General features: G+C 40.8%; 2 protein-coding genes across 2 annotated transcripts; both read left to right on the forward strand.

Moving 5' to 3' along the window:
- Window positions 1-12873: 12873 nt before the first annotated feature.
- Window positions 12874-15025, forward strand: LOC131013515 (receptor kinase-like protein Xa21). Its single transcript, XM_057941623.1, has 2 exons — window positions 12874-14569; window positions 14646-15025. Exons 1-2 carry the CDS (start codon window positions 13270-13272, stop codon window positions 14993-14995), a joined length of 1650 nt encoding a protein of 549 aa, XP_057797606.1. The 5' UTR covers window positions 12874-13269; the 3' UTR covers window positions 14996-15025.
- A 2091-nt stretch (window positions 15026-17116) lies between these two features.
- LOC131008487 (uncharacterized) lies at window positions 17117-18128 on the forward strand. Its single transcript, XM_057935361.1, has 3 exons — window positions 17117-17200; window positions 17347-17439; window positions 17520-18128. The coding sequence occupies exons 1-3, from the start codon at window positions 17117-17119 to the stop codon at window positions 18126-18128; spliced, it is 786 nt and encodes a 261-aa protein (XP_057791344.1).
- The last annotated feature ends 744 nt before the right edge of the window (window positions 18129-18872 follow it).

The raw sequence follows: 18872 nt of genomic DNA on the forward strand, positions 1-18872 counted from the left end.
GTACTTAGTGGACACTTGCCGAAATTTACATATATGCATAATATTTTATTGTCAAGCCTTTCAACAGTAGTAAGATACGAGGGTTTTCCTTTAAAGACTCGTATTTACCAAACATAATATCATTTCTTTCATCAATAACCCGCGCAGGTATTTTATATCATTAATCACCATATCAGTAACTCGTGCCGAGAGGGAGGCCTCCCTCTACGGACACTATGATCGGCCAACCCGCTAGATGACTCACGATCACAAGGTGTACACTAATTCCGAAGGGATTTGCGGTCCCATCCAGAATCCGAATTCGATTAACATCAGATAGGCAATTAATAATAAAACATAAAGCATTTAGGCATTGATAATATCATTTAAATTCATAAGCATAAAGTCTTAACAATTCTAATATATAATTTTAGTTTATACGTAGAAAGCCTACCTGAATAGCAGACTCACGGTTTAGCTCTAACTCTGGTGCTTGACCTTTAATCCGAGAAAATAAAATAAGATTCTAATTCTCAAAAAAAATCTCAATAAATGAGGATGCGTGATATGATTATGCATGACTCATATTCCTTTAATTAAATTATGAGATGCTAATCCTATTTAAGGAAATAAAGCTCGTCTTATGAGGTCGGATTATTAATATTTAATAATCTACTCATCTTAAAAATAATCTAATTCACTTACTAATTAATAATTAGTAAGTCTTAAAATTAATCACTAATTAAATATAATTAGGATTAATAATGAGGGCTTAAATTAATAGATAGCAACCCAACTGAATAATTAATCCCGGATCCAACAAGTTTATACTACAGCCCAAAGATTTAAATAAAGCCCAAGGGGATAGAATATATATTGTTTCAGTCCACTTAAAAAAAATGAAAGGGATTTATTAATAATACAGGCCCAATAGCAAAATAAATTGAAAAGGCCCATTCCTCCATTCCTTCACATCTCGGTCTCTCTCTCTAAGCTCTCCCAATCTCACGCCCGCAGCCTCCTCTCCTCTCAATCTCTCCCAAACTCAATCTGCCTTCAGACGAGGCTTCCGCCGCCGCCGCCACCCGCAATCCGGCGAGCCAGTCGGTCGTCGCCTCGGTTCTTCCCGACGCCGGTCTGCTCCCTCGTCTCCTCTCTCTCGATTCGAAGCATCGGTGGAGAGCCCGAGCCCTAGTTCATCTCCTTCTAGAAAATCCCGCCGTGGCCGTGGGTTCTGTAAATCCGGCGACTCACCACCGTCGTCTCTGAGAATCCGGTTAGTGGTCGTTGCTCGGAAACCTGAAATCGGTCTGTCTTCTCGACCTCGACTCGAGTCCGAGGCTTCCTTCGGCGGGGCCGAAGGTCGCCGCTGCTGTTTAATTCCGACGAGCAGCGGGCTCTGCTGCCTATGTGTACCGTCGATTGGTCTCGTTCGCTCGCCGCCGCTGACTCGAAGCCGCGTCGAGCAGAGCAGTCAGCTGTTTCCTCCTTCATAAGCTAAGCTCTCTCTTCTTCCTTCATCCTTAGCGTAGTTTCTTCTCTACTATGAAAATGGCGTGTGGTTTGGAGTTTGGGGTTTTACTGTATTTGTCTTAGCAACATACGAACAAAGGCAGTCTAGGGGTACATCTTCTACAATTCTTATTTTCCTAGTGGTGAAAGAGTGCAGCCTGTTCTTGCTTTGCATAAGAGTTATTGGTGTTTGCACTATAAAGAGTGTAACTTTGCTAAGTTCATTATGCCTACAATGGTTTTCTATCATTGTGAAACTGATCATGCTTTGGTATGAATGCTTTACTGGAATGGATATTTGAGATAGAATCAATACCTTGAATGTTTGTGTTGGTTGTTGAATGAACTGAGATAATCTGGCAGTTTGGCAGAGTAATGAATAAACGATCTCTCTCTCACTTCTTCAAGTGTTAAGGTGTTACTGTAATGGCTTGAGGATACTTGGCAGAGCACCGAATGAAGAGCAGTGCAGTGTGGAATGGGAATGAAATGAAGATTAATAGCTGCTGAAATCTGAAACCAAATGAAGGTGTTCGGGTGTGAAAATTTTGCAAATATGCTGCTGGAGCTGGAGTCAAAAAAGAATATTACATAGGCGTGGAGCTGGAGTCAAAAAAATGTCCAGAATAGATGGCTGAGCATGCTTAAGGGATAGCTGCAGATTTTTTTCACACACATACACTATTCCTTTTTTTTTTTTAAGTGTTGGTAGATAGATAGAAAAATAGGGGTTTGTAAAGTGAAATATAAACAGAAACAATAATTCTTGTCTTGGAATTTCTATATCTGTAATATTGTATTGCATTTTTTTTTTAAATAAAATCCAACTACCGGGTTTTGTTAATATCGCGTGTTTATGAAACTACTCGATATCTGCTTCCTTTCTTAGCTAGAATAAATTCTAAATTAAATCCGTAGATTTAATTCTTCATAAACCGGAATAAATTCACGACTCAAGAAATAATAATAAAAATAGAAAAATAATTCTATTGTGATTAATAAATAACATGACTTCGCTAAGTCAGTTATGAATCTGAAATAATTATTGGCTTACTCAATAATTTTCATTGCGATTTTATTTACGCGAAACTACTGACTTGGTAATAAAATAATAATCCTGCTTAATTAGAATATAATCCAATGTCATAAGCTGAATTTAAATAATAAATAATTATTGGGCTTGATTTACTGAAAGATGAAATAATAATTATCGTATTACTGGATTTAAATATAATAAAAGAGCGGGTTGTTACATACTACCCCTCTTAACAAAAATTTCGTCCCGAAATTTGCATACCTATGTGAAAAGTTCTGGGTATTTTTCTTTCATCTGGTCCTCAAGTTCCCACGTTGCTTCTTCCGGTCCATGGTGTCTCCACAGTATTTTGACTGACGCGATTGATTTATTCCTCAACTCTTGCACCTTTCGGTCCAAAATGGCTTCAGGTTTTTCCTCGTACGTCAAGTCTGGGTTAAGAATCATTTCATCTTGGTGAATCACGTGTTTGGGGTCAAACACGTACCGTCTCAGCTGTGACACGTGGAACACATTGTGGACGTTTCCAAAGCTAGGTGGCAGTGCCAACCTATACGCTACGGGACCTATTCTTTCAAGGATCTCATAAGGTCCTACAAAACGGGGTCTCAACTTACCCTTAACACCGAATCTAACGATCCCTTTCGAGGGTGATATTTTAAGGAAAACCTTGTCTCCAATCTGAAATTGTAGTTCAGTTCGTCGGGTATCAGCATAAGACTTCTGTCTGTCCTGAGCCTCTTTAATTCTTGCTCTAATCTGGCGGATGGTCTCAATCATCTCGCTTACTGCATCTGGCCCAAGGATTTTTCTTTCACCCACTTCATCCCAGTAAAGTGGTGATCTACACTTCCTTCCATACAGCGCCTCATAAGGTGCCATATCAATGGTTGCCTGGTAACTATTGTTGTAGGCGAATTCGATTAACGGCAGCACTGATTCCCAACTTCCTCCTCGGTCTAGCACCACTGTCCTCAACATATCTTCAAGGGTCTGAATTGTTCTTTCTGATTGTCCATCTGTTTGAGGGTGAAAGGCGGTGCTAAAGTTTAATCTCGTTCCCAACTCTTTCTGTAAACTGATCCAAAATCTAGAAGTAAATTTTGAATCTCTATCTGAAGTAATGGATATTGGTATTCCATGTAGCCGTACAATCTTACGAATGTACAGTTGGGCTAGTTTCTCCGATCCATGGGTAATTGGAATCGGTATAAAATGAGCGCTCTTTGTGAGACGGTCTACTATTACCCAAATAGCTGTGTTGCCCCTATTTGTCTTGGGTAGACCCGTCACGAAATCCATCGCTATGTGTTCCCACTTCCATTCTGGGATTTCCAATGGCTGCAATTTCCCATATGGTCGTTGATGTAAAGCTTTCACTTGCTGGCATGCAAGGCAACGCTCTACAAACGAGGCTATGTCTCGTTTCATCCCGTCCCACCAAAACTTCTGTTTTAGATCTTGGTACATTTTGGTACTTCCGGGATGAGCGGTATAGGGCGTGTCATGAGCTTCACTCATGATCTCGTTTCTGAGTTCCTCGTTATGGGGAACACACAATCTTCCTTCAAAAAGAACTGCGTTATCCGTTGCCTCTTGGTAGCCTCCTGGCGTGCCTGTTCGGATTTTGAGACGAACTTTTTCCAAGCTCTCATCCGTTCTCTGGGCACTGACGATCCTTTCTCTGAGGTCTGGGACGGCTACTAGAGTTGCAATAATTGCTCTTGTCGTTGCCGGTGGCTGAACCACTTCTATCTTCAATTTGTCAAAATCCCTTACAAGCGTGTCCTCTTGAGTGAGAAGAAGTCCTAACTCGGATTGAGTTTTACGACTTAAAGCATCAGCTACTACATTAGCTTTTCCCGGGTGGTAGTTGATACCGCAGTCGTAATCCTTTACGAGTTCGAGCCATCTCCTCTGTCTCATATTCAAGTCTTTCTGCTCGAAAAAATACTTAAGGCTTTTGTGATCAGTGAAGATTTCACATCTAACTCCGTATAGATGGTGTCTCCAAATTTTCAAAGCATGCACAATTGCTGCCAGTTCCAGATCATGAGTGGGGTAGTTCAATTCATGTGGCCTTAGTTGTCGCGAGGCGTAGGCAATGACCTTTCCTTCTTGCATCAACACACAACCTAGCCCATTTTTGGACGCGTCTGTGAAGATCACGTATTCTTTATCGGCTGCTGGAACTGCTAGCACTGGTGCAGTTGTCAATTTCTTCTTCAGCTCTTGGAAGCTGGCTTCACACTCTTTGTTCCACTTATACTTGATTCCTTTGCGAAGTAATTGCGTCATTGGTCTCGCTATTTTAGAGAATCCTTCGATGAATCTCCGGTAGTATCCTGCCAAACCTAAGAAACTCCGGATTTCATTAGGTGTGGTTGGTGATTTCCACTCGCGCACTGCTTGCACCTTGGCGGGGTCCACCTTGATTCCATCTGCTGATACGATGTGCCCTAGAAACATTACTTCTTTCAACCAAAATTCGCACTTGCTGAATTTGGCGAACAACTTCTCCGTTTTTAATGTCTCCAGGATGATTCTTAAATGATTTTCATGCTCTTGGTCATTCTTAGAATAGATGAGGATATCATCTATAAACACTAAGACAAATTTGTCTAAGTATGGATGGAAAACTCGATTCATGAGGTCCATGAATACTGCCGGTGCATTGGTTAGACCAAATGGCATGACAATGAATTCATAGTGACCATATCTTGTGCGGAAAGCGGTCTTAGATATATCCTCTGGTCTGATCTTCAGTTGATGATAACCAGACCTTAAATCTATTTTTGAGAATACACTGGCTCCTTTGAGTTGATCGAACAAATCATCTATCCTTGGAAGAGGGTATTTGTTTTTAAGCGTCAGTTTGTTCAACTCTCGATAATCAATGCACATTCTCATGGTTCCATCTTTCTTCTTGACAAAGAGTACAGGCGCTCCCCAAGGCGAGACACTGGGTCTGATGAAACCCAAGTCCAAGAGTTCCTGTAGTTGCACCTTTAATTCTTGTAGTTCCTTTGGGGCCATCCTGTACGGTGCCTTTGATACTGGGGCAGATCCAGGTTCTAGATCAATGGTGAAATCTAGTTGCCTGTCTGGAGGTAGTCCTGGCAATATTTCAGGAAAAACTTCTGGAAAGTCTCGTACTATTGCCACATCTTCCACCTTCTTGTCTTTACTAGCTTCCCCGTTTAGGTAGACGAGATAAGCTGTGCTTCCTTCCTTTATCATCTCTTTTCTGGCTTGTAATGCGGATATCACTGGTACTCTTTTCTTCATACCTATGCCGTGAAATTCCGTCGGTTCCTTTCCAGGTGGTCGAAGAGAAATTTTTCGTTCACTACAAAGGATGGTGGCGTGATTCTCAGCTAGCCAGTCCATTCCTAAGATCATATCTACGTCCCACATGAGCAGAATATTAAGATTGTTCGCTACCATCTTAAGTTCTCCTATTTCAAATTCTACGTTCGAGCAAACATGTGTGGTGGTAGATCTTTCTCCTGAGGGTGTAGTGATTCTTAAGGCACACTTAGCTCGTTCTGATTCGATTTCTACGGTATCTACGCAAGGGGCAGATATAAAAGAATGCGAGGCACCAGTATCGAACAGAATCATTATGGAAAAACCTTTAAGCTTGCCCATACCTGCCAGGTTTCCCTGGTTTTTCTCGGGCTGGTTTTGGGTGAGAGCAAAGGCTCTCGCCTGCTGCGGCAATGGTTGCTGCCGCCTCTGTTGCTGTTGGCGCTGTTGGTGCTTGTGTTGGTATTGCTGCTGGTATGGCTGTTGTTGGCGGGGCTGGTGTTGCCCTTGAACTGCTTGCAGGGGCTGGGCATAAGTGGCCCTGATTGCCGCGCCCTGCTGTTTGTTGGGGCATTGTGAGGAGTAGTGGCCCTTCTGGCCACACGTGTAGCAACTGTCAGTTCCAGCCCTACAGACACCACGATGTGGTTTGTGGCATTTTGGACAAAGGGGAACTTCATTTTGTTTTTGGTTGCCTCCAGCCGGGGCAGAACCCTGTTGCTTCCCTTGTCCTTGTTGCTGATATTGTCCCAACGGCGCATTTCCTTGCCATGGCCTCTTGTGAGTCTGATTTTCATTTCCCCCATGGTCGTTCCAGTTGCGCTTCCCTTTAAAGTTCTAAGGGCGTGCAGGTGGGTTGGCTGGCGCTGAGGTCTGTGGCGGAGCCAACCTTTCTACTGGCATCGCAGCTTCGATGTCCAGTGCCCTGTTCAAAGACTCAGTGTATGAGAGTCCACCATGACTAGCTAGAGTCATCCGAATCTCGTGCCTCAGACCGGCACAAAATTTCTCCGCCATTTTCTCATCAGTATCCACCTGCTGCGGAGCATAACGCGATAGATCGCAGAACTCTCTGTCATACTCTGTCACCGTCTTCTTCCCTTGTTTCAGGCTATAGAACTCAGCCTCCTTCTTCTTTCTGTAGCTCTTGGGAATATACTTATCATATAATCCCGTCTTAAAGTCTTCCCAAGTGTATGCTGCCCATTGTTCGGGAGTCAGAGTCTTTCGGCGGGCTTCCCACCAAAAGTCAGCCGATCCGGCTAGTTGGAAAGACATACACGAGAGTCGCTCCTCTTCTGTGCAGTGTAGGAAGGTGAAGATACGCTCCAAGGCGCGTATCCAAGCTTCGGCCTCGGCTGGGTCGCCTATCCCAGTGAATGTGGGCGGATTCTGTCGAAGAAACAGTTCTTCAGTCCTTCTAGCAGGGGGTGGAGGGGGTGGGGTAGGTTCCCTGTCGTTTCGCCGTCCTTCAGGTATTTCATCGCGATTTCCATCATTGTTAACGTTTCTCCTAGCGGGGCGACCTCGTTTAGGCGGCATTCTGTACAATACAAACACCCATTTTAACGCATTCCATACAGGAGTCTCTAAGGCAATTAATAAAGAACTGTTTGTCAAATTTAACTTATCATAACCCCAAAACTAAAATATAACAGGAACCGTTGCATGTACAAGTCACATTATTCAAAGTTACTACATTCTTAACTGACTCGTGAAGAATAAGAACCCGTAGAGAAACATAAAACATATACGAGATTGTCGCAGAAAGTCCATGCTAGGGTCATATATATATATCATGGAATTTTGCCTCATCGAGGGCTTTTACATCGTCAACCCAAAATGTAAGTAAAGTCTATCTAGTACTCCCTATGATGTACCGGCTTACTAGTTAAGCAATCACAAAAGGGTTTTTATTCACGGAACGTCCTAGAGACCAACATTTCCGTACTAATGCTAGCTAGAAACAACATAAATAAAATCATAGTCATTGGAACGAATCATCGTTTCCGGAGTACATCCACAAGCTAAAAACTATCAAATCTGTGAATCCTGAGTTGCGGTACGACTGCTCCTCGGTGACGCCAGGGGGTCCTCTTCTGGATCCTCCTCGGGGTCCTCCTCCTCGTCCTCCTCGGGGTCCTTCTCCTCATCCTCGCCCGGCTCCCAGCTGGGCAACGGAGTTTCTCCCTGGCCCTCGTCTGTCTCCCGTATGATCTGGGCTGAGCGGAAGATATCGTCCACAATCTCACGGATCGGATCGTCTCTGGTGCTGATCCTGGCCGTGGCACGAGGCTTGATCGGAGCTGGAGTTGGCACGGGCTCGGGACGAGTAATTCTCATCGTACCATACTGTGCTGTATCGTCATCCTCCTGCATAGGGTATTTGCCCCTATCTAGAAACTCCCTCATGTTGGCCATGACCCTGTCGACATCTGCCATGGCAGCCTCAAACCTTGCGTCTATCGTAGGTATCAGTGGTGGTGGAGGAGTAGTAGCTCGGATCGCTGAGTCAGGAGGCGATGGGAAATCCCTACGAGCCCGTGGACGAGAAGGGCCTGTCTCGTCATCGTGCCTACCACGGCGCCCTAGAACTGAGGCACGTGGTGGAGAATCTCGTGGCAAGGCCATCGGAGACTCAGGGGCAGTAGCGGGTGTCTCCGCTGGCAAAGGCGTCCCCACCTGTACGTAGTCTCCCGGAAGGATGTAGGGCCCTAGAGGGGCACGGCCCCACAAAGTGAAACAGATCTGAAGCTCCGCAATAAAGCTAGGGAAGTCTCCCATGAGGTCGTGGTAATCTTCTCGGCGAAAGATGTAGTGGGCAGAAATCTGCCTAGCCCATCCCTGCCACTCGGAAGGTAACAGTAAGATCAACCTCTGGATACCGTCATACCCTGATACTCCATGTGCACTCGCCTCGACCCAGTGTCTGTGAAAACCTGCGAGGAACTGTCCGAGGTTATCCCCGTGACATGGAGCATAGGTGCGGTAGGACCGCTCGACCTCCTCTGGACTAGCCCATGGGGGCAAGGGTCGTCGTCGGGTGAAAACAGTCCTCGCCATCTAACAAAGGAAGTTCTATCGTCAAAAGTAGCACACGACAAGTAACTTAAGGCGATAAGGTTCTAAATATCTAAAATCGGAAAGCAAGTTTGGTTCAATAACCATAACGTGCAAAAACACTTCATCATCTAAATCTAGTATTTACACAAGTCATACAGGTTCTTAATACTTAATTACAGATTACCAATTCGACTATCATATAGTTCTAGTGTCGTTGTTTACCGAACTTAGGGCTTGTTATGTGATGATGATATTTTCTTAAATCTAGCAACGAGCACTAAAAGTTTCAACAAAATAAGTTCAAAAGGCCAAGCTAATTCGAGATCTCATCGTAGAAAAACACTCGAATATTTAAGCTATGCCCATGCCATCAACGTACTATTGGCGTTCGTTACGCTGCTCAATCTTCATGCTCGTGGTTTCATCATGCGACCCTTCGTGTGATTCTTCTTTCTCTATTTCGACCATCATTGTCGATGTCATCGTAACATGAAGAAAAAGTTAAGGCATCTCCCTAAGTTCTCTTCTATGTTCCGTCGTGAGAGTGAGCATATATAACTTAACAGTTCTAAGTTCTTGTGATTCATACCATAGTCATACTTATTCATGCTTCATACATTTCAAGAAATTAACTTAATTAAAACTTGAAAGTACTTACCATAACCTCCGTTGAGCGTGACGAGATGTAGTGCCAAGCTTTTGTCAACTAGTTCAAAGTGTATTTACTTACTTAATCTAGACTCAACTTAGAAGGAATGAGTAGTACTCAGAGTAAAAGAAATGCTCTGATACCATTCTGTCACGACCGCACTTGCTAAGGATAGCAAATTCGGGAAAACCGCGACTAAGGGAGGGAATTTAGGAGCGGGATTTAGAAAGGGCATATTCGTTTTCTTGATGACTCGACTTGTATAAAGAAATCAATCGAAATATCTAGATATCAACGAAGGCCACAAGGGGACCGTACATAATATTATCCCAAAACGGGGTACTCAATGGTTTTAGTACATTATTAAATAATACATATTGTTTGACAAATGACATAATATCTTAACATAATCAGTGTTCGCAGCGGAATAACAATAACTTGAGTATATGTATGAAGACATATACTCCACTCTGAGGTTCTCGTCCTAAATTGACAAAAGTTCCGCTTGCACACTACATCCTCGATCACAGCTCAACCTGCACATTTAAAAATACATGCAGGGCTAAGTACAAAAGTACTTAGTGGACACTTGCCGAAATTTACATATATGCATAATATTTTATTGTCAAGCCTTTCAACAGTAGTAAGATACGAGGGTTTTCCTTTAAAGACTCGTATTTACCAAACATAATATCATTTCTTTCATCAATAACCCGCGCAGGTATTTTATATCATTAATCACCATATCAGTAACTCGTGCCGAGAGGGAGGCCTCCCTCTACGGACACTATGATCGGCCAACCCGCTAGATGACTCACGATCACAAGGTGTACACTAATTCCGAAGGGATTTGCGGTCCCATCCAGAATCCGAATTCGATTAACATCAGATAGGCAATTAATAATAAAACATAAAGCATTTAGGCATTGACAATATCATTTAAATTCATAAGCATAAAGTCTTAACAATTCTAATATATAATTTTAGTTTATACGTAGAAAGCCTACCTGAATAGCAGACTCACGGTTTAGCTCTAACTCTGGTGCTTGACCTTTAATCCGAGAAAATAAAATAAGATTCTAATTCTCAAAAAAAATCTCAATAAATGAGGATGCGTGATATGATTATGCATGACTCATATTCCTTTAATTAAATTATGAGATGCTAATCCTATTTAAGGAAATAAAGCTCGTCTTATGAGGTCGGATTATTAATATTTAATAATCTACTCATCTTAAAAATAATCTAATTCACTTACTAATTAATAATTAGTAAGTCTTAAAATTAATCACTAATTAAATATAATTAGGATTAATAATGAGGGCTTAAATTAATAGATAGCAACCCAACTGAATAATTAATCCCGGATCCAACAAGTTTATACTACAGCCCAAAGATTTAAATAAAGCCCAAGGGGATAGAATATATATTGTTTCAGTCCACTTAAAAAAAATGAAAGGGATTTATTAATAATACAGGCCCAATAGCAAAATAAATTGAAAAGGCCCATTCCTCCATTCCTTCACATCTCGGTCTCTCTCTCTAAGCTCTCCCAATCTCACGCCCGCAGCCTCCTCTCCTCTCAATCTCTCCCAAACTCAATCTGCCTTCAGACGAGGCTTCCGCCGCCGCCGCCACCCGCAATCCGGCGAGCCAGTCGGTCGTCGCCTCGGTTCTTCCCGACGCCGGTCTGCTCCCTCGTCTCCTCTCTCTCGATTCGAAGCATCGGTGGAGAGCCCGAGCCCTAGTTCATCTCCTTCTAGAAAATCCCGCCGTGGCCGTGGGTTCTGTAAATCCGGCGACTCACCACCGTCGTCTCTGAGAATCCGGTTAGTGGTCGTTGCTCGGAAACCTGAAATCGGTCTGTCTTCTCGACCTCGACTCGAGTCCGAGGCTTCCTTCGGCGGGGCCGAAGGTCGCCGCTGCTGTTTAATTCCGACGAGCAGCGGGCTCTGCTGCCTATGTGTACCGTCGATTGGTCTCGTTCGCTCGCCGCCGCTGACTCGAAGCCGCGTCGAGCAGAGCAGTCAGCTATTTCCTCCTTCATAAGCTAAGCTCTCTCTTCTTCCTTCATCCTTAGCGTAGTTTCTTCTCTACTATGAAAATGGCGTGTGGTTTGGAGTTTGGGGTTTTACTGTATTTGTCTTAGCAACATACGAACAAAGGCAGTCTAGGGGTACATCTTCTACAATTCTTATTTTCCTAGTGGTGAAAGAGTGCAGCCTGTTCTTGCTTTGCATAAGAGTTATTGGTGTTTGCACTATAAAGAGTGTAACTTTGCTAAGTTCATTATGCCTACAATGGTTTTCTATCATTGTGAAACTAATCATGCTTTGGTATGAATGCTTTACTGGAATGGATATTTGAGATAGAATCAATACCTTGAATGTTTGTGTTGGTTGTTGAATGAACTGAGATAATCTGGCAGTTTGGCAGAGTAATGAATAAACGATCTCTCTCTCACTTCTTCAAGTGTTAAGGTGTTACTGGAATGGCTTGAGGATACTTGGCAGAGCACCGAATGAAGAGCAGTGCAGTGTGGAATGGGAATGAAATGAAGATTAATAGCTGCTGAAATCTGAAACCAAATGAAGGTGTTCGGGTGTGAAAATTTTGCAAATATGCTGCTGGAGCTGGAGTCAAAAAAGAATATTACATAGGCGTGGAGCTGGAGTCAAAAAAATGTCCAGAATAGATGGCTGAGCATGCTTAAGGGATAGCTGCAGATTTTTTTCACACACATACACTATTCCTTTTTTTTTTTTAAGTGTTGGTAGATAGATAGAAAAATAGGGGTTTGTAAAGTGAAATATAAACAGAAACAATAATTCTTGTCTTGGAATTTCTATATCTGTAATATTGTATTGCATTTTTTTTTTAAATAAAATCCAACTACCGGGTTTTGTTAATATCGCGTGTTTATGAAACTACTCGATATCTGCTTCCTTTCTTAGCTAGAATAAATTCTAAATTAAATCCGTAGATTTAATTCTTCATAAACCGGAATAAATTCACGACTCAAGAAATAATAATAAAAATAGAAAAATAATTCTATTGTGATTAATAAATAACATGACTTCGCTAAGTCAGTTATGAATCTGAAATAATTATTGGCTTACTCAATAATTTTCATTGCGATTTTATTTACGCGAAACTACTGACTTGGTAATAAAATAATAATCCTGCTTAATTAGAATATAATCCAGTGTCATAAGCTGAATTTAAATAATAAATAATTACTGGGCTTGATTTACTGAAAGTTGAAATAATAATTATCGTATTACTGGATTTAAATATAATAAAAGAGCGGGTTGTTACATTTGTACCTCACTCTCTTGGAACCCTTACATTCCTTCAACAATTGAATCTCCTAGAAAACAATCTAAAATTTGGATCATCGTCATCTTCTGAAGTGAGCTTTATCACTTCATTGACAAATTGCAGATCGTTGCAGTTTTTCGGAATTAATGGTAATCCTCTTGATGTCACTCTTCCATCTTCCATTGGGAACTTATCCTCCCAACTCCAAACATTTTATGCATCCGACTGTAGACTAAAGGGAAGAATTCCTGCTGAAATAGGCAATTTGACCAACTTGATTGAACTCGATTTACACGACAATGCTCTGTTTGGTAATATTCCATTAACTGTGAAGCATTTGATTAACCTGCAGGGATTAGATCTAGCAAACAACAACATCACAGGTTTCATACCAGATGGTATGTGTGATTTACAGAGCTTATCTGAATTGAGTTTGAGTGGAAATCAAATGTCGGGTGCAATTCCAAAATGTTTAGGAAATGTCACATCCTTAAGCCATCTTTTTCTAAACTCAAACATGTTCACTTCAACCATACCATCAAGCTTGTGGAGCCTAAATGACTTGCTGACGCTACACTTATCTGCTAACTCATTGACCGGATTTTTACCTCCAGAGGTTGGTAATTTAGCTGCAGCAATTTACATAGATATTTCAATGAATCAATTGTCGGAGTGTATCCCAACCACCATTGGTAGTTTACAAAATTTGGTCACACTTTATTTGGCTCATAATAGACTTGAAGGTTCAATCCCAGTGTCCCTTGGAAGCATTACCGGTTTGGAAACTTTAGACTTGTCCTACAATAACCTCTCTGGTTCGGTGCCAGAATCTTTGGAAGCTCTTCAACACCTCGACAACTTCAATGTCTCTTTCAATGGTCTAAGTGGAGAAATTCCTAGTGGTGGTCCTTTCATGAACTTCACAATGGAGTCCTTTAAGGGTAATAAAGCACTATGTGGAATTCCAAAATTCGATGTCCCACATTGTCAAGTTCTTAACAATCACAGATCAAAGAGGAAAAAGGTAGAATTTATTTTATTTATTCTTGCTGGGGTTTCGGTTTTCACCGCAATTATGTGTTTGGGCTTTATATTCCTCAAAAACAAAAGGAAAGATAAAGCAACTAATGCAATTTTGTCGGTTGCACCAGAAAGAATTTCATATTATGAAATCTCACGAGCAACTCAACAGTTCAATGAGAGCAATTTACTAGGCATTGGAAGTTTTGGATCCGTTTATAGAGGAATTCTTGAAAATGGAAATGATATCGCTGTAAAGGTGTTTAAATTGCAATCGGAAGCGGCTTTCAAGAGCTTTGATGTTGAATGTGAAGTTTTACGCAATATTCGTCATAGAAATCTGACGAAGGTTATAACTAGTTGCTCCAATGAAGAATTCAAGGCTTTGGTACTTGAATACATGCCAAAGGGAAACCTTGAGAAATGGTTGTATACACACAACTATTGTTTGGGTTTCATACAAAGGGTGAACATAATGATTGACGTGGGCTCGGCATTGGAATATCTTCACCATGGCTATTCTACTCCAATTGTTCATTGTGACTTGAAGCCTAGTAATGTGTTGTTTGATGAAGAAATGGTTGCTCATGTGAGTGATTTTGGTATATCAAAACTATTGGGCGACGGGGAGAGTGTTGTCATAACAAACACTCTAGCAACTCTAGGTTATATTGCTCCAGGTGAATTCTTAATCTAGTATATTATACTTAACTTAATAATGGCTTCTAATTGATTTCTTTTTTTGTTTCATTTCAGAGTATGGTTTAGAAGGGCTTGTCTCCACAGGGTGTGATGTTTATAGTTATGGCGTGTTGTTGATGGAAACATTTTCGAGAAAAAAACCAAATGACGATATGTTTGTTGGAGATCTAAGCTTGAAGGTTTGGATTGAAAGCGCAATTCCACAATCAACATGTCAAGTTATAGATGCTAACTTACTATTGAATGTTGATGAAGAACATGGCTACAAAATTGTCAAATTCACATCATCCATATTGGATTTGGCTGTAAAGTGTTGTGCAGATTCCCCTAATGATAGGATTAACATGAAGGATGTTGTAGGGGAGATGCAGAAAATTGAACGTCAATTTGGAGTTGAAGCCTGAATTAGTATTTTGTTCAATCATGGTGTGTAAAGTGGTTCAATATCTATTGATTTACTTGAAAAATTGTGTGTGAATAACTATAGGAGTTTTGCTATATATGGTTTAACTTTGTACATTAACATGATTAGTATAGGTAATTGACATGCATATGAATCAATGTGGGTGGGGGTGGGGTGGGTCAGCGGTGAGAAACCCAGATTTCTGGAAAGTGCAATGCATTTTTTGTATAATTTACTATATTTTTGCGTGCAAAGTTGTGCATTTTTGTAAAAAAAAATAAAAAAAATTGACCTCGGGGGAGTGGGGGGTAGGGTGGGTCAGCGGTGAAAAAACCAGATTTGTGGAAAAGTGCAATGCATTTTTTGTACAATTTAATGCATTTTTCTGTGAAAAGTTATGCATTTTCATAAAAAATGAACATTAAAAAAAATTTAAAAAGAAAAATAAATATATAAAAAAGTTGTCTTGGAGGGGTGGGGTGGTGAAACGAAAATACTAGATTTGTAAAAATGAAATGCATTTTTGTGTGAAATTATATGCATGTAAAATATATCTGTTTTCCAAAAATCTAAAAAAATTTGATTTTTTTTATATCTAATTTTTGTTTTTCAATTTTACCCCTGTGTAGATTTTGCCTTGCAATGCTTTGAAAACTCATTGCCACGTGTCACAATTTTGGTGTGCCACATGTACAAAATGTGTGGTCAAGATTGGGTACTACATACTACCTAAGGACACGGTATTAAACACAACTCTTATAATATAAAATATAAATATATTTACACTATTGATCTACCCATAATCTAGCGGTTGAGATTTAATCTTATATGAATTTTATGTAAATATATGAATTTTATGTAGAACATGTATAAATTTATTGTGCAAATGTATGAATTACAAAAAATAAAATTTTCGCTACCTATGCAATTCAAACTCAGGACCATAAATTCATCTAACAAAGTGATGAATCAACTATAGATCTTGATGATTTGAGGGTTGAAAATGTTTACTATTTTATATTTTAAGATGTGTTTTTATTTTAGTCCACCCATATAGACATATATATAAATATATATTAATTTTTGCAATTCAGACATTTATACAGTGAAAATCATACGTGTTCTACATAGAATTCATATATTTACATATAATTTCTTTATGATTAAATCTCAACCGTTAGATTATGAGTAGATCATCGATACCAACATATGATTAATCTCCCGAAGAAAAGGAAGTTACTTACGAGGATCATGGAAAAGGCTTGGTGGTCCAACATAACCTCAATGAAGTTATGTGGAAGATGATTCGTGGCTCTAAAACAATAAATTTCATACTAGATGCACTTCTCATGGCAAGGTATGTAATGTTATCATTGATGGTGGAAGTTGTGAAAATGTGGTAGCTTCTTCGGTGATTGAGAAATTAAAGTTGAAGCTCGAAGATCATCCTCAACCATACAAGCTTTTATGGCTTCGACAGGGAAACGAGGTCAAGGTAATTAAAAGATGACTTGTTCAAGGTAACAACAGAAGATGACCGTCGAGGCGGGAGTTCGAAATTGGAAGACGACATGAGAGCGCCGCCTCGGTGAAGTCCGAAGTCGGGCAGCAAAACAAGAGGGCGGAGGAGCTAAGCGGTGGCAGCGGCGGCCCTAAACCTTAGGGCGCACATCTCTTGATTAATTATTTCTTTAAAGACTTAGCCAAACACCCAGTTACACGTGGGCTAGTCGTGTTTATTTTATGACAGAATATTTCATCTTTAGTATATTAAGGCTATTATTAAATAGATTGTGAATAATGTAAGTTACAAGGGTAAATTAATTGTCAAAATTGTGTGTGGGAAAATGTCCAAAAATAAGGCGTAAATATATACGAGGGACGGAGGGAGTAATATTTAACTTTACAAATTAAAAAAATAATTTATGATTTAAATATTTATAGTTTGAACAAATTAAATTAAATACATCACCTTATTTATTCTAATTGTTGCAATTGAAGATCATATTGTATAAAATATGATCTAGTCCATAAAAAAAAATTATATTTTCATATATATATATATATATATATATATATATATATATATATATATATTATGTCACAGATATCCGAAGGTTAAATGGGGAGTGTGGATTTGGGAATGGCATATTCCCGTTCGGAGATCTCTGGTTTGTTGGCGGATTCTTCATGGGAAAATGCCAACGTATGATCGCCTTATCCAGCATGGTCTCATTATACCGAACCATTGTGTTTTCTGCATGGCAGATGTGGAGACCATGGATCATATTTTCTAGAGGTGTCCTCAAGTTAGGATTGTTTGGAAAGAGTTTCTGAGTTGGTTTGATCAAGGGAGCATTTTGGATGTCCAGGATGTTCACAGCCTTTTGGTGGCTGCATGGAATAGAGAGCTTAGTCCTCAAGTGGCTTGCTTCTGGAAAGCTGGTATTCTCACCCTGCTCTGGTGCCTTTGGACGCAAATAAATAGCTGTATTTTTTAGGATGCGAAGTTTATGGCTAAACAGGTTATTCAGTTCATTAAAGTGGCGTTCCTTGATATTGAGCAAAACTTTAAGAAGATTGGTCGCATGGCTAATTCTTGTCAGGATCTTATGGTTTTGAGAAAATTGGGTGTGAAACCGAGAGCTGCTCCTCCCCCGACCTTTATTAACGTCTACTGGTGGCCTCCGCCTAATCAGTGGATTAAGGTCAATACTGACGGTTCGGCGTTGGGTGCCCCTGGGAAGATTGCTGCTGGAGGTGTATTCAGGGATAAGTTCAGCTGGGTTCGTGGATGTTTTCATATCAAAGGCGGTATTGGCTTTGCTTTTGAAGCTGAATTGTTAGCAGTTATTTCGGCGATCCAAATTGCTTTTTATAAGAATTGGCGGTATCTTTGGATTGAGTCGGATTCAACTTATATTGTGAATTTGCTTCATTCTCGTTCTCTCAATGTTCCTTGGCGTTTTGCAGCACGCTGGAGGGAGGTGTTGGTGCTTCTCTCGGAGTTTAATCTTCATATTACTCATATTTTTCGGGAGGGCAACAAAGTTGCTGACATCTTGGCGGCGGATAATGTGCAGGAGGGTTGGTGGCCTATGGAAATTGATGCTATATATCAAGAAAGCTGTTAGGGTGGACATGACTTGTCATAGCCACCTTCGGATGGTGCGTTAGTTGGTGGTATGGCTGCTGCTTTTGACTGCTTTTGTTGCCGGTTGTTCTTCAAACACCTGACGTGCCTTTTGGTTTGGAGGATCACCGGAGGTGAGGTTCAATGGTTTGGTGGGAGTTTTGCGCGGGTGGTGGTGACTGCAACTTTGGTGCAGCTGATCTCTCGGCTGGTATGGAGATGGACGGTAGTTTGGTGGTTTCTTTGGAAAGGAAGGAGTCGGGTGTGGTTTTTTGGGGCGACGTATGGCCTTTTTTTAGGTTTCGGGTTTGCTCGAGCCTGGGGTCGTGCGGGTCGATCCCCGTTGGTTGCTCGGCGTTGGCTCATGCCTTCGGCCTTGAGTTTCTTAGCCACCTTTTGGACTGTCATTGTAGAATTGGTGGTGGGTTTTTAGCCCAGTTCCTTCTGTTTGTTTCTGGTTTTGTTGTGAGTGGCAATGGGTTTCGGCCGCTCTTAGGGGTGATGGTCAGGCCGGAGCTCCTGAAGATGCGTCCACCCATTGTTGCCCCGTCGTTTGCTGCTTTTATTTAGCGTTTTTTGACAGATACTCTTTTTCCTTGCTTTTGGTTTTTCCCCCGGGGTTTTCCTTAACAAGGTTTTAATGAGGTCCGGCCCTTTAGTCAGCTTTTCTGTGCTTTCAAGGGATTTTTAGGTTTTCCGTTTTTTTAATAAAATTCAATTTAATAATATATATATATATATATAT

The sequence above is a fragment of the Salvia miltiorrhiza genome, chromosome 2 (genome assembly GCF_028751815.1).
Source record: "Salvia miltiorrhiza cultivar Shanhuang (shh) chromosome 2, IMPLAD_Smil_shh, whole genome shotgun sequence".
In the NCBI taxonomy this organism is placed as follows: Eukaryota; Viridiplantae; Streptophyta; class Magnoliopsida; order Lamiales; family Lamiaceae; genus Salvia; species Salvia miltiorrhiza.